General features: G+C 46.3%; 1 protein-coding gene across 2 annotated transcripts in view; it reads right to left on the bottom strand.

Moving 5' to 3' along the window:
• GMDS (GDP-mannose 4,6-dehydratase) overlaps positions 1-23,363 on the bottom strand; it is a 480,937-nt gene that overhangs the window by 234,439 nt on the left and 223,135 nt on the right. For both annotated transcript variants that reach the window (XM_082847742.1, XM_082847743.1), the window contains exon 7: positions 18,197-18,324. In XM_082847742.1, the coding sequence (XP_082703868.1) occupies positions 18,197-18,324 (128 nt within the window). The remainder of the gene's footprint in view (positions 1-18,196; positions 18,325-23,363) is intronic.

The raw sequence follows: 23,363 nt of genomic DNA, 5'->3' as shown, positions 1-23,363 counted from the left end.
CCAGTGCTGGGGAGCAGGGGACTCGGCCCTCCGGCAGCCGCCTCCTAATCTCAGCAGGCCCGTGGCCTCCGGGGGTCCAAGGCTCCCTGAAGTGTGGCCACAAGGCCCCTGTCACTCGTCATCCGTGTGCCCAGCCCCACGCGGGCGGGGACCAGCAAGCACCTGAGGTGGGGCTCACGCACACTCACTGCAGCCACACCTGGGGGAGCAGGCAGGGCGGGGCGCAGCGACCCTCGGCCTGAACCAGACATGGGGGCTTGGACGCACGGAAAAGCTGTCAGGAGCCATCCCTGCCCCTGTCACTTGTGAGCAGGAAGATGAGGCTGGGTTGCTCCATCCGCGGGTCTGGGCCACGAGCCCACCCAGCAGCATCTCCTGGTGTACACGTGGTTTCTCTCGGGTTTGACCGTGGGCTTCTGGGGAAGATGCTGCACGCAACTGCATTAACTTTAACTGCCCCCCCCCAAGCACCCAGACGACCTAAAGCTCCATATGACTGGGGGGTGTGGGGAGATGGCAAGCCAAGGGCCACACGGTCCCACATACCAGTTTTCCAAAGCTGAATTTTAGGAGAATTTAACAAAGAAACAAATCTGGCAAAAGCGATATATTGTGACCTATGAATAGACAGAACTTTCTAAAAACTTTTAAAAGTTTTAAGAAACCAAAAACTGTGGATAAACAACAAGGTCCTACTGTATAGCACAGGGAACTATATTTGATATCCTGTGATAAACCATAACAGAAAAGAATATGAAAAAGAATATATATATGTATAACTGAGTCACTTTGCTGTACAGCAGAAATTAACACAACACTGTAAATCAACTATACTTCAATAAACTAAACTTAAAAAGAAAGAAATCAAAGACTGAATACATTACTTTGGGCCATATAGTGGTGAAATAAGGGAAGTAAAACAAACTCTCCTAGGAATGGTCTACCTTAAAGGGGGCTTTTAACTAAACCAGGAGAACACTTTTCTTACAGGACGTGGAGTCTTTATTTTCCCAGATGAACAGGCCAGTCATCTCACAGAGCAAACGTCCACGACTTGCTCCCGTGTACAAAGCAGGGCAGTCACAGGACGAACGTGAAAGCCACCCTCCCCCGTGAGCCAGCGTGGCCTCGGGGGGGGGGGGTGTACACTTACAAAAACACAAAGTTTTAAATCAACATGGAGTTATAAATAATATGTTGTATGCCTGTATATTAGAGACACCACCCATCAATAAGAGGACAATACCGTTTTTTATACATTCCTTTTCTTATATTTTTCATTTACAATTTCATCTAAGGTTTCTCTTTGCCAAGTAGTTGATGAGTTGACCAGTTTTGTTCTGATTTTCTTTTGGTAAAAAATATTTATTGGAATGAAAAGTCTTCTGTGAGATACATGTGATTTGAGTTATGACATCAACTTCAATAAAGACTGTGTCATTCTGATATCACCACCCAGCTGACACAACTACCCAGAAAGCAGCAAGGGTCCTGGAAGGGGAACCTTCTGTTCAGCCGCGTCTCCTGCTTCCTGACCCGCTGCTTCGGGTCACCACTCTGACGCTCCCATAAGCACCTGGCAAAGCATGAGGTGTCTGCCCCTCGGTTCTGAGGCTGCAGGAGGGGCCACGGAGAAGGTGGGCTTTGCGGTGGCTATTTGCTCACACGTGGTTGGGCGTGCACTGGAATGAGCTGCAGTATCCTGTCTCTTCATATTTTTAAATAACTAAAATTGAGAGCGGAAATCCCAGAATCAGGAGTCTTGGGTTAAAATCCCACATTTGCCCCCAGACTCCTGGCTGACCCTAAAGGCAAGCCATTTTCGCCCCAGGGGAGTTAAAACATCCACATCTCTGTAATTAGGAAAACTATACCAACTTCTTCCAAAAAAAGGTTTGAGATCCTTACCGAAAAAGATGCTGTGTAAATGGAAAGAATGACATGGACTCACTGAAAACCTAGGATGTTAGTCACACCAGTAAAGTTACAAGTGTTTGATTTACGTGTACTGCTGCCCCTAAGAACAAAGAGAGCACACCATGAGCTTACGACGCTCCTTTTAAACAGACGTTTGGAGCTTGTAACTAGCAAAGTTTGGCAGTCCTCAAAACCATACAGAAAGGTGCAGCTAAAACGTTCTCCAACGTTAAATGGATCCTTACTGTGAAGTTAAAGCACTTGTAAAGTAAAGTAAGTTAGCCCAGAATTCCACCTGACAACTGGGATTCCTCCTCCCTCTGAATTACCTGTCTGAAAGAACAGAGTCACAGTGAATCTGTCTGGCCTAAATCAAAGACCCAAAGATATATGCTCCTTTCTTACAGTTAATCCTGTGTCAACAACTACATCCTTTCTAAGGTCCTTTAGGTAAAAAACTCCGGGATTCTCTGGATTGCGAAAGGATCTGCTCTAAGGCTTGAGCTGCCTTCCTTGTTACCGGCGCCCTTGGTGTCACGGCCATTCTTGCATGGCTGCTGCCCCCAAGAAGGTTGAAGTCATGCACTTGTGGCCTTGCCGGTGCTGGGAAAAGACTGGAAAGAGAATCCTGTGCCTGCCCCCTCCTGCAGCAGGGACAGCCTGGCCGTGGCCCCATCTGCTCCTCAGTGGGACAAGGACAGGCCACCGACTGTCAAGTCACACGATTACTACAGAGAAAAAGTACAAACTGCTCATCCCAAACGACGGCCTTATACGAGCATCCAGGTTTTCTTTTCTCATGGATGCCCTTCTTCAGGATTCCACACACGTAAGAGCTGGTTTTAAAATATGCAGCTCTGCGTGAGAAGGCAGACTCTAAACCCACAAATCTACAGAGTCCCGGTGCAGCGCTCACCATGGCAGGTTAGCTCGAGGTGTGACCTGAATGTGGCCAATCTGTAACGTGTAAGATATATACCGGGTTGTGAAGACTGAGTACAGAAGAAGATAAAGAGTGTAAAATGTCTTGATAACATTGTGTAGTTTTAACACACTTAAATGGTATATTGGATATAATGGGTTAGATACACTATTAAAATTAATTTCACCTGTTTCTTTTTACTTTCTCAAATGTGGCTGCTAGAAAATTTTAAATTATATAAAATTAAATGGCTTGCACGTGTGGCTTGAATTATTATTATTATCCAATTATTTCTATTGGAGAGTCACACTCTATATCATCTCTTACCCTGGTATGGAAACAGAAATAAATGTTAGCTTAAATTAGTCTAGACTAACTCAGGAAAATTGAAAAAAAAAAAAAAGATGACATTGGGCTGTATAAATTATTTGTTTCATTTAGGGATTTCACAATGTCAAAACACCAAAGCATACTCTGCACCATTAAAAACAATATGAATTTTATACTAGATGGTAATTAGACTTTTATGGAAAAAGTGCTTATTCTCAGATTCTGAATCTTACAGCGCATACGGCTCTAGCCCCTCACTGTGAGGATGAGAAAGGCAAGACTTGGAGTGATAGAGTGAGTGTTTCAGGCTCCATAGTTCGAGGTAGCAGCACAAGGCTGAGGACGCAAGACCGGGCGGCGGGGCTGCTCTTGACAGCACACGACCCTTCTGAGTCAGGCCACACAGGCCGAGAAAACGCTAGGGAGAGACCCACAAGATTTCACGCTCCATTTAGAGATAAGTTCCACACGCACCTATTTTATTTTACTAAAACAGCTCATGAGGTTACTGCCCTCTACGAAATATGATAGAATATTTCTCAGAATAATTGAGTTTTAGCTTTAAAAAAATTGCTATGGAAAAATTGGTACTGTGTTTTTAAGGAAAATCACTGATAACTCTGAAGAAAGGGCAACTGATTAATTTTACCACAAAAAAGCTCACTACAGGGGCTTCCCTGGTGGCGCAGTGGTTGAGAGTCCGCCTGCCGATGCAGGGGACACGGGTTCGTGCCCCGGTCCGGGAAGATCCCACATGCTGCGGAGCGGCTGGGCCCGTGAGCCATGGCCGCTGAGCCTGCGCGTCCGGAGCCTGTGCTCCGCAACGGGACAGGCCACAGCAGTGAGAGGCCCGCGTACCGCAAAAAAAAAAAAAAAAAAAACCTCACTACATGAACCAGTACCTAGAATTGTTCCACATTTATGACTGTCGTGGTGACTGATCCCTGTGTGAAGATACTCTGCCTTATTTATTCATCCCAGTGACAGAAGCACCTCCTTCAAGGTGGTCCAGTGCACGACGTGTTCCCAGAGCCTGGGCTCTGCAGGTGGGTACAGTGAAGGTCTAGTTCATGTCTAACACAGAGAAAACAGCAGTGCACATCACATATTTGATCTGGGTAATAGACGGGCCGTCCAAGAGTAACGTTTCTAAAAGTCATAAGCTTTCCCTACATACAGATTTGACTAACCAGAGCTGGGAAGCCGTCTCCAGGGACATGCTAATGTCTCCCAAGGAAAGCCCATCAGAAAGTTCAGCTGCCCTGTCTTTGGACCATTAACACTGTATGTGGAGTGAGGCTGCATCCCCGAACACCGACGGTGGAAAAGTAATTCTTCTCAAATGAAAACTGGCATGTTAAGTGTACCCTCTGGGTTCGGGGCATGTTTCCCATCCCCAAATAAAATTTTAAGCACAAAGAGACAGAAATGCTCTCTCCTGCTGCTAACTGTTTTATTTAGTCATCTGTCAAATAAGGGAAAATGGCAAAAAAAAAAACCCCAAACCCAAACCTTTATATTTTCATTTCCTTGTGCCTGTTCTTTCCACCATTTAAAAAAAAACCGTGGAGCTCGTCAAAAGAACAAGCCATCGTCAGGAGAGGGACGCGCCTTCCCCGTCGCACTGGCTCATTTTCCAGGGAACAGAGTTACCGCAGACAAAGGACGATGCCGCACGTGTACAGTAACAGCAGTAACCACTCTGACTCGCGACATAAAGTGACCCATTAAAAGATTTAAATGTTCCTCATTAACTTTTATCGGCCTCAATTTTTAACTTTTCTCCTCCTCTTGAAATTAAAAATGAGCATTCCCTCCACCTGTGTGCCCCTTCAGGCGGCGCATTCAGGCTCAGCGAGGTCTGGGGCAAACACCACAAACAACGAACTCCCTGGGCGGAGTTTCCTTGAATGTCTCCAAACCCTTCCTAAAAAGTCCTAAGTCTGAGGCTACATGGTTTAAACTGAGGGGAAGGATCAGAGATTTCACAGTCCTATTCTTCCAGGGTTTATCACTCCTAATCACTAAAAAGAAGCAACGAAAATTGAGTCCTTTCTACGTGCTGGGCATTATGTTAAGCACTTTAAATTTATCTTATGTAGTAAAATTTGTGAAAAGTAGTGCCCACCCCTTAATAAACATGATACCCACAAAGAAAGAGAAAAAGATGCCCTGAGGGTGTTCCTCTCTCCACAGCTTGTGTATCTGAGCTGCACTGTGATACTGGCGGGGGTGGGAGGGGGGCAGAGCGAGGGATGAACAAAACCTTTTGATTTGTTTCTAGAAACAATGATGTTATGTTAAAAAGTAGCATTTCAGAAAATGAAAAGTAAGTGCACATTTATTTGGTCAGAACATTTTCGAAATATAGGAATGTTACAAAAAAAATACAGAATTTCACCTCCATGTGCACATTCACCTGTGGAAATATATTCGATGCCAGGTGATCTCTGCCTGCACTGAAAGAAATCACCTTTAAGAAGCAGATTTACCTTCTCTCCTGTCACACAAAATAGGAACTGAGTAGAGAGACTCCTTCAGTTATAAAACTTACTGTTATTATTTATTGTTAATTTGATTATTGTTGCTATATGATCCTTTTTGAAAACTGCTTAATATATATCCTATAGCTCATATATAGATATGAACAAAAAACGGAGTATTTTTCAGCCACAAAAGGAAGGAAATCTTTCCATTTGCAGCGACGTGGATGGACTTGAAGGGCATTATCCTAAGTGAATAAATCAGACAAAGACAGACAAATACTGTCTGACCTCACTCCTATGAGAGAAACCTAAGAAATACAACAAGCAGAAAACGGAGCTCATCAAAACAGAGCACAGGTTGGTGGCTGCCGGTGTGGGGGAGGAGTCGTAGTAAAAGGCGAGCGAAGGGGGAGAAGGGGGTCAAAAGGTACAACCGTGCAGTTCCGGGGATGTGACGCACCGCAGGGTGACTACAGTTAACAGCACTGTGTTGCATACTTGAAAGCTGCTAAGAGTAGAGCTTAAAAGTTCTCATCATAAGAAAAAACACTGTAACTATACAAGGTGACAGGTGTTACCTAGACTTATCGTGGTGATCATTTTGCAGGATATACAAGTATCAAATCTTTATGCTGTACATCTGAAACTAATGCAGTGTTATACGCCAACCAGATCTCAATGGAAAAAAAAACTATTGTTAGCTGACCCTAATTTAAGAAAACTTGTATTGCTGCAAACATGTCGATTCCATCCACAGTCACCTCAGGTGGCTGGCAGGCAAACTTGGTAGCCCACCATCTACAAGAAATTGTAGAAGCAAGTTTTCCTCCTCAAAGAACACAATGGTGTAATTCTTTTTAAAAGACTATATTTCAGTTACAGAGAAAACTACTACTACTATGTCAAAAATGACAATAACATGCCTTTTGTCACCTTGCAAACTTTAGACTTGAAAGCAGCCTCTAGTGCAACTTTCCCATCACCCCAGCTGAGTTCCGAGGCCACCAGTGTAGCGGCAGCGCTCAGAAGCTGCAGGGCCGGCTGGCTACAGCGCGCACGCGGCTGCTCAGGGACAGGAGCCCCAGCCAGGTGGTTCCGCTGAGGGACGCCCCGTTTCTTTATAAAATCCGGAAAAGCAGGGACGGGCGAACACAAAAGTGCAGGTACGGCAAGACGGAGAGCTCACAGGAGATTCACGTGAGTACAAGCACGGCTCCGCATGGTGTCCCATCGACACCAACACGGGGTGGCAGGGAGCACGAGAGAGGGCAAACGACACAGGAGGTGCAGGCCGAGATCCGCACGGTCGCCTGACGGCCGCGAGCTGCCAGCAGCTCTTCACAGGCAGTGCTACAGGGTGAGAAGCCAATCGCACGCGATCTGTGTTGGACTGAGCACCCACGAGCTGCCATAAAACAAAACCGGGAGCCTGGAAAGCCAAGGCTGAAGAGGCCACACACGCTCTGCACCCCGACTGCTCGCCGTCTACTTTACACCACTGTCACGACCACACGAAGCCCACGTGGGGCGGCACCGGACACGGGTCCTGGGAGGGGGTGAGACCGCGCCGGATGCGGGTCAGGGGCCGGGCGGGCCAAGAGCCTCGTGCCCGGGGCCAGTGCAGAGCCAGGCCCCCTGCGACACCACGTGGGGCGGGCAGGTACCCCCTGCAGCGTCCCTTCCCACCTTCGACCAGAGAGAGAGTCTTTGCGAGTGAAAACCTGGCCCTACGAGCCCCTTCCCTTGCAGAGCAGAACGGCCACAGGCCAGGGCTCACCGTAAGTCCGCGGCCTTCTCTTCTTCCCAGCGAGGGCACAGGCCCCGGGGGTGGCCACTGCTGCTGCCGCCGTGGGTCACGGGAGACGCAAGGGCCGCAGCGTGGACTCCAGGCCGTGAGGAGAGAGGAGCCCCTGCAGGCCCCCGTCACTTGCGGCTGAGTGTGGCTCCTAAGTGACAGGGAAGCACCCAGGGGACCGTCTCCGCGTGAATGGCTAAGGCGTCACGCAGCACTCTCGCTGGCTACGTGATCTGCTGGAAGCCACAGCGGAAAGACCACGGGGGCCTGCAGCCGTGTTGAGACTGAACTGTTCCAAGTCAGTGAACGTCTCTGAGGAATGAAGGGCTTCACCTGCCAGAGGAAGGGGCTGCATCAGTTGCTTCTAAACTAGATGGACCAACGAGGCTGCTCTGGTCTGAGGCCATCCCGTTTCGGTGCCCCTGCTTCAGGTGCTCTGAAGGCTCCGTGCGTTGCAAGCAAGGGTGAGCGTGGAGGCCAGATGTGGAGGGTGCGTGCGTGTGCGTGTGCGTGCGTGTGCGTGCATGTGAAGGCGGCCCAGCCAGCCCGGTGAAGGCCCCTGCAGGGGCCAGGTGAGGTTCAGCCCCCGACCCAAAGGGCGCAGGCGCGGCAGCCTCAGGCGGGACAGGACCTCGAGTGCCGCACTCCAGTCACCAGCCTTGGCTCCGCAGTGGAGACGCTGCTGCTGGCCGTAAGGAGAAGGACGATGGTCTCTGTGCTTCAGAGGCGGCCGGCCGGCAGCAGAGCCAACATGGGAGCCCGTCCAAGCCGGCACAAGGCAGGCTCTCAGCCCTCGGGTGCTGGTCAGAGACAAACTGAGCTATTCTCTCTCCAAGGCTTATTTTGGAGGAAGAAGGATAATAGCGTCTATCTCACGAGACTGCTGTGAAAGTCAGCTTGTAAGAAGTGTCAAGTAGTTTATATACTCAGTAAGGTCTTAAACTTGGAAATAAAGGCTAAACATATATTTGAATGAATAGCATTTCAGATTCAGAGAAAGGTCTTTTCTTTAAAACAACAACTGACACATAGAGCAGGTTAAAAATAAAGGGCCGTCCAGGAGATTCTGGTTTCCCAGTTATTCCCACACAGGCTGGCCGCTCCTCCAACCCACTACGGAGATGGGAAATGAGCTGCAGACACCGTCCTTTCACCTGCTGAACGCGAGCTCACGTGATTATCATGGTTTCCTTAAATGGCAGCCCTTCCCGATCAGATCAGGAGGCTTTAGCTACTGCAGGAAGGAGGGGAGGCCGGCAGCCACCTCTTGGCGGGAGAAGGCGGTTCACGCGTGCCCAGCGCGGTCAAGCGCCAGCCGGGACCCTGGAGGCTCCCGCTGCTGCAAGAGGCCTTGGGGCGCAGAGCCAGGGCTTCCCGCTCCAGATGCTGGTGACCCATCAGAGACGCTCTCGGCAGGGGTTTAGATCCCCGCCACCTGAGAGAAGGGGAAGGGCGGGGCCCAGAGGAGGAGGGAGGGAAGGAGGGGAGGGCCAGCGCCCTGCAAGCCAGGAAGGACCCGACAGGAATGTCACCTAAGCCTCCGCAGCCTCTTCGAGCCCACGAGCCTCCCGAGGTCCCACACCGGGACCTCGTTAGGGCTCGTTTCAGCAGGTGACTCACTTGGCTCAGCCGTTCGCTGATGCTTTGGTTTCCCAGAGCCTCAGGCAGAGAGTTCACGACAATGAGGCTTTCAGCCGCCGCTGACAGCAGGCGGTGGAATTCAAGCCACCTAGGTCCTTTCTTCCAACTTCTCACTTCAGGTTTTTTGAAGATAAGGATCAAATGAAATGATTTCTGTTAAACCTGTATTTCCTGTACAGAGTTGATACCTTCTCCAAATTACATGATTGTACAACTATTAAACTAATACTCACTGCAGCGGAAGTCTCTGTGCAGAACGTGGAGCTATAGCCTTTTAACTCTGGGTCCTCAGATATTGCAGCTTCTTCCTAACCCGGTTCCTCGGAACTGGGCTCCATGTCACAGGGCAGGGGAGGCCCTAAAGCCAGCGGCACAAATGCCGGTTTATCCCTAATTCCTGGTGAGGGTCAATGCTGGAGGCCAGTGAAAACAATAGCCGTCACATCTCGCAAGAAGGACTGAATGTACCAAGAAGCAGCCCTGAAACGCAGTGCGGGTCACAGTCAGGGGCCCGGCTGGAACCTGCCGTTGGAAGGCCAGGCCTGCAGTCCAGGGCACCTCCCTTCAAAGCCAGCCTTTTTCCTGTAAAAAATGCAAATAATAATTCCTGCTCTCCTAACCGTGGGCTAACATCTGTCAGGAGAATCAAATCCAAAGATGTAAGTGATAAAGCACTACACAAACACAAGAGGATAACCTTCAGAGCTTTAAAAAAAAAGGTCCAGTGAAAGCGCTTTGTATTTTGTTTGCAAACTTGAAATTTAAGATCCAGTGAAAGTCAGCAAGTAATTCTTGACCCAGAGGAGGCACTATAAGAAAAGGCATATGGCACCATGAGGCCCGGGGTCCTGATCTCTGCCCCTGCGCAGGCGAGCAGGGCGGAGGCGCCACTGCCACGCCCGGGGGGGGGGGGTGGGGACTGCGTGGACCTGCCAGGATGCAACCTGCCTCCCAGGCTCCGCCCAGGCAACCCTCATCCGGCAGCGGGGCTGCCGCACTCCACGCACAGGTGAGCCAGCAGCTGAGGGCAGACCCGGACACCTGCATCCGTGCTCTGAACATGGGGAGGAAAGGACGTGGCACTCGGGGAACATAAAGATCCTGCAGGACCATCCTCCTTCCTTCACAGAGATCTTCCACAGCTACTGTCCAAAAACTCTGCCTACGGATCTTTAAGGCAACTTTTACATGTATTTAAAAACAAAGATGGATCATTAGAAAGTGAGCTGCTACTGATGAGTGTGTGAGTGAGTGAGTGTGTGTGTGTGTGTGTCTGGGGGTCGGGCGAGGGGAAGGAATGGAGAGAGAAAGTTTCCAAAACAACAGAATCTGTGATGGAAATCTTGCTCTATCAAGAAGAATCCTGCATCAGATGACACTCTTGAAAACTGAGAGGAAACACAGTGAGAGGCTAAGATGAAGAGGCTTCTGGAGGAGCAGACGTCAACACTATCAGTCACACAAAGGGCGCCTGACCTTGTCAACTAATGTACTTCTGCGATTTCTAAATTTCGTCTTGTCAGTCAGAGCCAATGTATCATTCTTTCTTTCTATGTTTTCCATCTGCTCAGATATCCTTCTTTGAAAAACAGGAATAAAAATAAATAAATAAATAAAAATAGGAATAAAGTCTAATAATAGTAGAATCTAGAGATCATCGGGAAACTTACCACAGAATGAGAACGTCTAAGCACTGCTCAGCGTTCCTTCACGGCAGCATGCAACAAGAGAGAAAACTGCTTGAACACATCTCGCTGGAATCAAGTAAATCCAACAACTAAAACCTAAATGTGGTAAGAGCATATTCACATTTGCTCAAGAGTGGAAAATGTCTTATGCTAAGTATAGGAAACAATATGTTAATAGTAAGGGGAATAAAACACATCTCATATTTTCTATAAATTCGCTTTGATAAATTTTATAAAGAGCTGATCAGATAGGGAGATTCCACTCATTTCAAGTATTTATGGGGCATCTGTTCTGTACCAGGCAGGTTGCGAGGCACAATTAGAAGAGGAACAAAATCCAGTCGTGCCTTCAAGCAGCTGAGAGGGACAGACACAAGATAACCAACCACATCCTTTCCTATGTTTGTGGAGGAGTGATTTTATTCTCCGAGATTTCAGATCTTAGATTCTGCAGGAAGTAATGAACAATGATTTAAGCTTGACCACTTTCTTTAGAATATGAGAAGATACAGCAAAAGTGATCTCAAATATTTTACATAGCTCACAGATAGCGGGGGACCGCAGAGTAATTTCGTCTCTTTCTTTAGGATCTTTACTAATAATTTCCAAATGAGGCTTCAGTCAACAGCGCAGACTGTTTCACAGATGGTTTCTCAGTTTTGCCTTCAGATAATTCTGCTTCTGTAAAACTTCACTTGTGAATTATTTGGGTTTCATGGAAGCCCCATCCATGATCGTCTTTGCTAAAATGAGAGGGGATCTTCACTCAACAGCCCCCAGGTTCATCCACTCGGGCATATTGAGATTGCAGGCAGAACACAACCATGGCCTCTAGAACGACTCGAAAGGCTACGTGGGAAAACCCTTTGGAAATTTGGTCCCAAGAGATGGTGGCTTTTGAAGATTCTTTACAATAAGGCCTCAAGAACATGGAACAAAGTCAATATCCTGTTTTGAAGCTATTTAGTCAAGGTGTCAAACACTTCATTCCTGCACAATATCTATTCCAAACAAGAGCCCAGAGCATTGCCTTCTCCTGCAAATCATCACTAAGCGTAGGTGACGTCATACTTTCTGAGAGGCAATTACATCCATATCACATGAGGAGTCCTGTCACTACAATTAAAGAGCCAGTTTTCATTGTGGGAGGAAGCAGACAGGAAGCGGGCGCCAGCAGGGACAGGAGGGAGGGCGGAGGGGCAGAGAAAGGACAGGGCCAGGCAGTGAGGAGGGGACGGCAGCCGAGGGACCCTTGCCAGGCACTTGAGACAAGAGTGAATGAGTCCCACCATTTACACGGTTATGTTCAGGAACTGACCCGTGACTTGCTTGGTGGCCTGCAGGGTATGCTGACACAGCATCGGGGAGGGGGGTGACCTGGAGGGGGGGCCAGGATGCTGCTCATTGCAGCTAACTGCTGCCCCTGAAAAGGTGAGTGGCGTCTACACACCAGGCGCTGTGTCTTCTGAGAGGGCAGCCCACCACCCTACACTCGCTTCTTCCTCTCTCCACACAGACACACACACACACCTTTGCCAAGAACCACTTTTCTAATTTAAAGTCAGATGCTCAATTCTACCTTTTTAAAACACACTGAAAATCTGATCTCACCATGCACCCACCTCCATGTTTCTAACTTATCTGTGGATGAAAACTTGAGGCATATCCATCCTAGAAGCTTCATTTGTTAACACAACGAAGTAAACAGGGCCTGCAGTTTATAGGGTGTGGGGCATGGCTGCTCCTGTGGTGTCATCCCCAACCCGTGAAGACCTGGCCATGGAAATATGGCAACTACGACTTCCTGCACGTCTGCTGGGTGGGGTCTGACTGGAGAACGGGATCAGGTACCGTTGACTCTTAGAGATGCAAACCCAAGAGGAAATCAAACTCCTCTCCTGAGTGTGAAGAAGAGATGTCCCAACAAGCAAGCTTCCCCTTACACAGAATCTCAGGAAGTTTAAATGCATCCTTTCCTTCCAGATCTGTGTGAATTAATACCAGGTGCAAAATGCCAGCAGCAGCCTGCACGAGGAGGAGAGGGGGCCTGAGACACAGCAGTCACCTCCCCAGCTCTGTCACCAGGCTCCCGTCCCCGCCAGAGGCTCCCTGCTCCCCCCAGGTCTCTGTCACCTGCTGAGACCAAAGCTGTCCTGAAGGTCAACTCACTTGGCGGCCAAGGAACAGGGAGGGTGGGCGGTTCCCAGCTCATTTCCCCAAACACACCCTGTGCATCTGGGCCGCATGCATCCAGCCAGTGGGAGGGGTTCAGGGAGAGCCAACAGCCAGCTCAGTGGCTCTGAACTGCCAGATACTCCTCCTGCCCTGGGACCACAAGTGGCAGAAAGAGAAAAGGACAGAAGGTAATTTTCTGTCTCTCCGGGAAACGGAAAGTCACCCGGATCCCACTGTTGCCCTCACTTCAGCCTAAGTCAGGGGTATGGCTCGGGCATCAGGCCCGGGCCGGGGACCAGGCGGCCTTCACCTCCGTGGTCACCTTGGCTTTGAGCACTCACGTCCCCTCAGCTCCCTTGTCTGTAAGAGGAGGACGGACTCACCCTGTCTGGAGGCTTGTGCACATTATAGACGACGATGGATATGAAGTTTCTGGCATGTAATACATGCCTAACATTTGGCAATTATTCTTATTTTTATTTCTGAAAGTAGCTTTTTATTACTAATCTGGGCTCCCTGACCAAAAAGAAAACCATTAAAGGAATATATTAAAATTCAGATGAACCTCAAAACCTCTCCCCTGATAATGTGGAAGTCCCCGGATTGCCTCTAGGCCAGGTTTCTCTTCAGGAGCATCTGTCCTGTCGGCCGTGGGCAGTAGAACCTCATGATATGTTTAAATGGCTTTTTGCAGAGTCCTGGAGAGAGCTCAGACTCGGGCCTCTTGATTACCTGTGTATCCCAGGAGCAAAGGACCATCCCGTAGGTGGAAAAGCTTAAGGACTCTTGTGGCCTAGCCCTTAACAATAACGTGTCTCTCAGTCTTTTCTGGCCAATTCTGTCAAGGTGCAACCACAGTGGGGCCTCTTCAGCCGGACGGCTACTGTTCATTTTATTTGCGCTCAGGGCACCATTTCCCAACTCCGCACTGCTAGACGCTAATGCCCACTTTTCACTAGAAGGGGGGCAAGGTAAGATGCGTTTGGAAAACCCTCTACTACTCCCAGCAGGCCTAGTGCAGGCTCACATATGCTAAGTTCTGAGAAGGTGGTCTTACAGTAAAGAAATCTGCTGACCTTTACGCAGTATAGCACTGTCTTGTCAGGAGGGTTTGGCATTGGGCAGGGTCATTTGTAGCAGCTAGAACCACGGCCATGGGAGATAGTCCACAGAGGTGCTGAAGGAACAATGTTCCAGGCACTGCTGCTGCACTGCCGGTGCACTGCCAGTGCACTGCTGCTGCAATGCTGGTGCACTGCTGCTGCAATGCTGCTACAATGCTGCTGCACTGCTGGTGCACTACTGCTGCAACGCTGGTGCAATGCTGCTACACTGCTGCTGCACTGCTGGTGCAATGCTGCACTGCTGGTGCAATGCTGGTGCAATGCTGCTACACTGCTGCTGCACTGCTGGTGCAATGCTGCACTGCTGGTGCAATGCTGCTACACTGCTGCTGCACTGCTGGTGCAATGCTGCAATGCTGATGCAATGCTGCTACAATGCTGCCGCACTGCTGGTGCAATGCTGCAATGCTGCTACAATGCTGCCGCACTGCTGGTACAATGCTACACTGCTGGTGCAATGCTGCTGCAATGCTGGCTGCCTGAGCTCACCCGACGTGGCACACAGCGCCGCGTGCTCTCATGAATACGAGCTGATGTTCCGAGTTCATGACGAGTTCATGATGGGAGTCAGGCGTGAGAACAGGTTGCGGTCAGGGCACAGAAATATTTAAGAAGATGAAGATATTTTAAAAGTTTGGATTGTCAACTGACCTTATCCCATAAGAAATGCATATTTTTGAAAACCTGTGTTTGTGTAAATTGTGTATTTATAGCCCCGAGCCACTAGCACTACAGCAATTTTTAAATAGTCATTTTTTTCTCAAAACACAACAATAACTGCAGATGTTAATCACAGCACCTGGGTGGTGGGTATATGTCTGTTCACTGTAAAATTAATGCAACAATTCTGCATCTTTAACAATGTTTCTAATAAAATAATATAAAAGATGTAACTGCACATGACTTGTTTATTCTAAAGCGCCATGTAATTTAATATAGTTTTTATATTCTTCATTTCAAGTTGAAATACCTCTTACCCACTCAAATAATTTTTAAATCATTTTGATCTAGGAAACAAGACTAAGAACAGAAGTTAGTGAATCTGAATCAGCAACAGGAAATGGGTTTGTATAAATTGTTGGAAAAATGTTTACAAGGAAGAGATAGATTCTCATCAGGGATGTATAGCACATTAATGCTGATTTTTAACAGGATGGCTATTATGTCCTTTTCACAGATGGATAAATTGATGTATAAAACCTTGTTAAGGGCTTCCCTGGTGGCACAGTGGTTGAGAGTCCGCCTGCCGATGCAGGGGACCCGGGTTCTCGTGCCCCGGTCCGGGAGGATCCCACATGCCGCGGAGCGGCTGGGCCCGTGAGCCATGGCCGCTGAGCCTGCGCGTCCGGAGCCTGTGCTCCGCAACGGGAGAGGCCACAACAGTGAGAGGCCCGCGTACCGCAAAAAAATAAAAAACCTTGTTAAGACTTAGGCTCACTGACCCAGCTGGGATCACCTACACCCAGTCTGGCAAATGCTCTCTACTCTTCATCATTAAAATTCATCCATAAATAAGAACGTATTAGTCACTTAATCTAAAGATATATGAATACAACATGTTTACGTATAAATGAGAGGGATTATATAATTAAAGCGTATGTAAATGAGATGCTATTATGACTTGTTTGATCTGTGCTGGCCAAGGCTTCTTTACTCTAAAGCTGATTATAGCGCCAGGATGCAGATGTGTTTTAAACAAACAATGCTTCTCATTTTTCATTCTTAGCCTTGTTGATTTTAATTTTGGCCACACCTACTTTTAGTCATAAGTCTGTGAAGTAACCTCATTTTAATATATTTAGAAATGCAAAGGATGATAGTATTTCTTAAAATGGAGATAGCGAACTATGGATTCTTATTTAATGATGACACATTTTTAGAAATCATGAAATGTTGACTTCTTTCAGAAACCGTAAGTGAGCAAATGCTTTTTAGAGCATCAACATGTGTTACTGTCGGAGCCAAGGGAATCCTTAATACGCAAAACCCACCTGTATTGTGGAACAAATCAGGTGTTGAACGCCAGCGAGAATGACTTAACTTTGTATGTGTGTTTGTGAAATCTGAAAATGTGACACTTGCTGAAAAGCCAGAACCTCTTAACCCTCACGTCTTACTCTCCCGGAGATCTTGGCTCCTGCGGCTGCTGTACTGACACATCTCAGCAAGGAATCTTCAAAATGACATCATTTTGAGAAGACCTTTTTGAAGTCTTTGAGCCACAGTGTTTCTGAAATATTTTCCTGTTAAACAAATACAAATGTGGGTCTTTGTGCCAGGGTTGCGCGACACCCAGGAGCAGTGCCACCCTCGGCATTTGGGGATGAGATGACAGCACGGTCCTTCCCGCAGACCCACTGAGCTCACGAAAAGTGTTCTTGTTACTTATGTGTTTATGTAACAGTCTCATGCCTTTTTGTTGAATTTTTCTGGCCTGTTTTCAAAATGTCATGTATCTTTTTCCCTGATTGAAAAAGTTTATACATACTCATTTCAATATATGGAAAATACCAAAGTATACAGAAGAAAATAAACATAACCAAAAATAAGTATTACTAACATTTTGATATACTGTTTCTCACACTATCAAAATCTATTTCTGAGTTCCAATAACAGACTTCTTTTGTACCCCAGTGCAAAAATATAAAATAAAATAGAATGAAATTTCATCTATTTGGTTCCCGAAACTGAAGAACAAGACTTTGGATGACGAAGGATACGCACAGAGCCTTCTGTGCGGCTCTAAGTAAATGCAGAAGCTCAAAGGTTACATGCCAAAATGCTATTCTTGAGAAAATAATGCACTTATTTTTACAAAACTTGCCTCATATTTTTAAGAAGGTAAGACCATATAGGTCAGACAAAAGGAAGTTTCAGCTTCTCTTGTTAACACCTCCTTTCTCCCACTTTCTTATTACTTCTGAAAGTATGGTCTTACATATTTTTAACGAATGTTCTTAAAATATATCCAAGGGCGACTATCATAAAATGCTTCATTGTATTTACAGTTTAGAAGAACACATTTAAATGATCTAAATGTTACGTTGTTCAAAATTTTAAATCAGAAATTTTTTTGTCTGTAATATAAATCAGAATTAGGTGTTTAAGTATGCAACATTTTTAATTGTTACACACAAAAATAATAACACTCTGAAGCTGACCTCTGGGTTAGCAAGTGAACTGCTTGTTTGCTTAGGAAACCAGATCCGGTTTCCCAGAGAGGCATCATTGAGGACAGAAATAGTCTCCCGAGTACAGGAAATCTGTAAGCACCTAAACAAGGACCAGCAGACTCCGGGACAAACACAATGTCACCAACGTGCTCCTTCACGTCTGGCCACAGAATCACCACGGATATCTAAAAGCATACTAATGCCGGCAAGGTAAGAGGTAATAATTTTTTTAAAGAAAAATCATACTACTTATGTATGTAACATATGTAACCCAAACCAAAACTTAATAGCACATAAATCCCAAGACTGAAAGTCTGAATTTCCCTTTAACTACACCCGTTGTTCTGCAATAGCGTTATTACTAGCATCTCTCTCTTTGCTCTTTGTTTAATGGACACAATCACGGGTGTGAGTCACAGGCTACCAAGCGCACGGGGTAATAACCAGAGTCTGAACCAATCGCTCTGTAAGAACAGCACTCTGGGAGTGATTAGTAGAATAATGTAAATCTGAAGGTCTTAGATTATACAAATTGAAATCAGGCAGTATTTCTTGCAGGTCTGAGGACTAGTTCTGTTATAACAAGATGCTCTCACAGTTAGTTACGCGCGTCTTGGGCAGGGATGAGGGAGTGGCACAAGGAAGACGCTTTAGAAAGGAAGGAACACCATTTACTTTTTACCCATCATCCAGACCACTGACCGGCACCTTCATTTTGAATGATTAAAAGAAGGGTCGTGAGAGGTCTCCCCCATCCAGGGGGGTACGGGACGGCCTGCACACACCGCTGACCATCCAGCCGGGAGGGGGCACAGCGTGAGCTTCAACACATCTGCATTAGCACCAGCGTACCTGCCGCCACCTCCAGGAGAGCTCTCCCCGAGGCCTGGCGTCCGGATGCCAGCAGATACAGGCACTTAAAGACCAAAACGCGAGGGTCCCTACCTCCACGTAGTCCTTGGCGTGGCCCCAATCTCGTTTGGCGTCCAGATTCCCCAAGCTGAAGCATTCCAGTTGTCCAAGGTAAATCTTAGCTACTGACCGGCTAATTTTTCGAGTAACAAAATTAGCTCCTAAAAGAGACAAAAGATGCATTATCACTGGAGTGCATTTGACATTTAACAGTTTGGTGAACCAAACACAATCTCAGCCTCTGGGCATTTCTTTCATTCTTTTCCCCCCTTTAAAATAATAACAAAAGAAAAGAAAATGAAAAAGACCATTAACTGTCATTCAGACAAGTTAAGGAGCTCTCACTCTGAGTGTCACATCAGCTCCACTGCCATAACAAACATTTGTCTTTGGGGGACGTCTTGGCATTCCTCATTTGCTGCTGTAACATGCGATCCAGGCACCCAGCCAGAGAAAAGCTCTCGGAATGCCAGTTTTTAAACAGAAAATTCAACAGGGTTGGACGAAGGGAAATGCCAGAATCAGACCACCCTGATTTTTTCAAGAACATAAACATCATATATTCCTATTAATAAAACTATTTTGGGGTTCACGGGGAGAGAGAGAGGAGAGCAACTTAGCTCCCAGGGTGTAAGTAAAGAAAACGAAGAAGAAATGCATAAGTGGTGATCACCCTTATTTAGAAACCTGCACAGCCATCCAGTGCTAAGTCGTAAGTTTCTAGACCATCTGTACTTACTACAGTACCACCTTCTAATTTCATCCAAGTGTCATCTGCAGGATAGGATTCCTGAATTCTGTATAAATATTTTGATATGATTGGATGAAAGGTGTCATAAACTAAAGGAGTGAAATTGTTTTAAAGTTCTCTGGTCTTTAATGAAAGCTTCTGTCCACTTTTAAAAGATCACAAAGAAGGACAAAATTAAAAGTCACTTCTGAGATAAGTTTATCTCTACCCCTGTATCTAGGTAAGGTTATCACAAAGCACCAGGTAATGTCAAAATCTCAAGATAATTAACAAGCACATGAGCTAGTCAATAATGGCTTCAAACAGTTTAGACACATTACCATCATAATTTATCACATAGCAATAACTTTAGCTTTGTTCTTTTGCATAAGAAACAGAGAGGTGAATGTTATGAGAAAGCTTGGGCTTCTAGAGAAACTGGCACAGAGATAAGGTGAATTTTCTAAATAAGTTTTCTCAGTTTTGGCAAGAAGATAGCCCCGCACAAGTTCAAACACGTACTAGACTCACTCACTACACACACTCGGTGGACACATTTCAGTGCCCTGTCATCAAAAATGGCCGTGAGGCCCCATGGGAGTCCAGACTTTCAGTTTCTCTTAGCAGCTGATAGAGCACTCGGGGAAGCCCAGTTTCAAATTTGCAGGGCAGCTTATAAAACACAAGCGCTCCTTCAAAACAGAGCCTTTGAAAATGAAGTATTTCCCAGGCACAATCCTTCTCAATCTATTACCAACTAGCAACTTTTTATTTTCTATTAATTTAAATTTATAATTAAATTTAGACTTGATGCCTATCTTTGTACTTTAACGTCAGGACTATACCATCATGCCAGAATTTCCCAGATACATGTGTGATGCCGAGTCATCAGATGAAGCTCCCAACGCCAACCAGCTCAGAGTATTCTACTTGCCAGAACAGTAATGCTCAGGGGCGCGGTGGAAGCACTGACGTCGTTCCAACACTCCCCTCCCGCCTGCTGTTTACTCCCCCAACCAGCACTAAGTGAGCACCAAGCAGCAAGCCCGGAGCAGAGGCAGCAGGGGGTGAAGAGGAGGCCCCCCTGCTAAAGGAGCCCAGAGAGGGGGAGATGGACAGGGCAATCCCTGCTGCCAGAAGTGAGATGGCAGGTCTGCAGGGACGAAAAGAGTCAGGGCCCCATACACGATGCCGCAGTGACCACAACCCCACCCCTCAGATGAGCAACCCACGAGCTAAGAATTATTACCCGCATTTCGTAGATGATGAAGCTGAGATTCAGAGAAGCTGTGCAAACTGGCCCTTCTAACCCAGTTGTCCAATTCGGTCTGTGTGGCTGCAAAGCCCAGGCTCTCACCTCCCAGCACTTGGAATGGCACGCTAGGGGGTATGGAGCCTTCCTTCTCTGGATCCAAAATGATCTTGGATACCTAGTCAGTTACTTGAAATTTCTAGTTCTTAGAACTTAATTTTAATGTTTTTATTTATAGCAGCTTGATTGAGATATAATTCACATACCATACAATTCATCCATTTAAAGTGTACAATTCCATGGCTTTTAGTACATCCACAGACTGTGCAGCCAGCCCAACAATCAATTTTAGAACATTCTCATCAGCCCCAAAAGAAACCTGTACCCTTTAGCGATCATCCCGCCCCATCTTCCCCAGCCCCCTGGCCCTGGGCAAGCAGTCATTTATTTTTTCGTCACTAAAGATTTGCCTATTCTGAACACTTCACATACATGGAATCGTATAATATGTGGTCTTTTGTGACTGGCTTCTTTCACTTAGCCTAACGTTTTCCAGGTTCATCTGTGTTACGTGAATCAATCCCTCCTTCCTTCTTCATGGTTGAATACTATCCCATTATGTGGATATAGCACATTTCATTTATCCATTCATCAGTAAATGGACATTTGGGTTGTTTCCATTTCTGGCTATTGTGAATACTGCTGCAGTGAACACGGATGCACAAGTTTCTGTGTGGGGATTATGTTTTAATTTCTCTTGGGTAGACACCTACAGATGCAATCACTGGGTCACAGGGCAGCTCTACAATTAACCTATTAAGGAACTGCCAGACTGCTCTTCACGGCAGATGCAGCAGGTTAGAGCCCCGCCAGCCGAGGACTGGCTCTCATTTGCCCACACCCTGCCCAACAGTCGTTATACTTCCATCTTTTTGATGACAGTCACCCTTATGGGTACTAAGTGGTATCTCATTGTGGTTTTGATTTGCATTTCTCTGATGACTAATGACTTTAACCCTCTACGTTCTCATGTACTTATGGGTCACTGGTATATCTTCTTTGGAGAGATGTCTACTTGGATTCTTTATCCAATTTTTAAAGTGTGTTACTTGTCTTCTTAATACTGAATCGTAAGAGTTCTTCATACGTTCTGGATCCAAGTCCTTTACCAGATATATGATTTACAAACATTTTCTCTCATTGTATAGGTTATGTTTTCATTTTCTTGATGGTGTCCTTTGACACACAAAGGTTTTTTTTAGTTATTATGAAGTTCAAGTTGCCTATTTTTTTTTTTTGGTTGTATGAGCTTTTGGTGTTATATCCAAAAGGGCTTTGCCTAGCCCAAGGAAGGTCTTGAAGAGTTTCTCCTATATTTTTTAATGAATTGCATCGATTTTGTTCTTACCTGTAGGTATTTGACCCAAGTTTAGTTAATTTGTGTGTGTGGTTAAGATGAAAGGGCCCAACTTCATTCACTTGCATGTGGATATAGGGCTGTCCTGGCACTATGTGTTTGCTGAAAAGGTGATTCTTTCTCCTATTTGAGTTGCCTTATACCTTTTGTCGAAAAGCAATTAACCATAGACACATGGGTTTATTTCTGACCTTCAGTCCTGTTGCGATGACCGAAACACCTATGTTTAGGACAGTACCACACCTTGATTACCATAGGTCTCTGGTAAGGGTTCAAATCAAGAAGTGTGAGTCTTCCAGCTGTGTTCTTTCTTCAGACTGTTTTAGCTATCCTCAGTCTCTTGAATTTCCATATGAATTTTAGCATCAGCTTGTTAATTTCTGCAAAAAAGCAACCCGGGATTTTGTAGGGATGATGCTGGGTCTGTAGTTCAGTGCGGGAGCACTGCCCGTCTCAGCAACACTTCGTCTTCCAGCTCATCAGCACACGGGGTCTTTCCAGTGACCTGCGTCTTCTCAAACTGCTTTCAGCAAAAATGCTCAGTAGTTTCTAGGGAATACGTTTTGCACTGCTTTTGTTAAATTTGTTCCTTAAGTACTTTATTCCCTCTGATGTTATTATAACTGTAACCTTCCTTAATTTCATTTTCAGATTCATTTTTAACATTATTACTGCCACCATATGCTTCATTCATTCCTGGGAGAGGCTTCAAGTGATTTTTTTCCTCAATTTGTTCCCTTCGTTTTCACTCCTTATCACACAAGACTGCTGTTTTTGTAGAGAACTATAAGCAATGATGACACAGGAGGGCTGAGGCCTTGGCAGTCACTCTGCAGCCAGCAGCCTGACCCAAGCTGTCTCCCTCACTTTCCCGCCTGTGCTGCCGTCACCAACCCACCAGCAGTGCAGGAGGCGTCCCTCCGCAGACTAGATCACCTGAGTGGTTTTGCTGTTACAGCACACTCCAATTATGGAACTCCCAAAATGATGTACATAGACACTTGATCTCTAAGAGCCTTGCACTACAAGACCGTGGCTACGAAGAAGACCGAGAAATGGAAAGTCAGCCTAGTGAACCGACCGACGGCTGCTGGTCACTGGCTCTGCTACACAAACCATGTAACAGTCTCTGCACACCACAGGACAGGAACACCTGCCAGGCCAAGTCACAGGGACACCCAAGCAGAGGTCAGGGTGCTGCGGACCACGAATCACTACAGACACAGACGGAATTAATATCATCACGTCCTTGTTTGTAAAACAAGGATAATAACAGTACTTACCATGCAGGTTTGATGTTTAACTGAGAAAATCTAGGTAATGTGATTAGCAAGTTCCCAATAAATGTTACCTATTATTACAATTATTACATTACAATGTGAATGGTACCTGTAATTAAGCCTCAATGAAAAGTTCAGATTTCTTAGTTCTTTTATGACTAAGTCTCTTAATTCTCTGATTTTGAACGTCTGAGATTGAAAACAGATCTAAATAAACAGCCAGAGGCAGGCGTGTGGACTTACTTACACACCCAAAGCACTAATAAACATTTCTAACCTCATAGTAGGTTACTTTTTCAAGGTAAACTCATTAACCAAGGAAAATAGAATATCCATATAAATGTATACTAATAAGAAAGAGACCTGGGCTTCCCTGGTGGCACAGTGGTTAAGAATCTGCCTGCCAATGCAGGGGACACGGGTTCGAGCCCTGGTCTGGGAAGATCCCACATGCCACGGAGCAACTAAGCCCGTGTGCCACAACTACTGAGCCTGCACTCTAGAGCCCGCGAGCCACAACC

The sequence above is a fragment of the Leucopleurus acutus genome, assembly GCF_964270905.1.
Source record: "Leucopleurus acutus genome assembly, chromosome: 10".
In the NCBI taxonomy this organism is placed as follows: domain Eukaryota; kingdom Metazoa; phylum Chordata; class Mammalia; order Artiodactyla; family Delphinidae; genus Leucopleurus; species Leucopleurus acutus.
The sequence above is the reverse complement of the archived record's forward strand: the minus strand, read 5'-3'. Positions and strand labels throughout refer to the sequence as shown.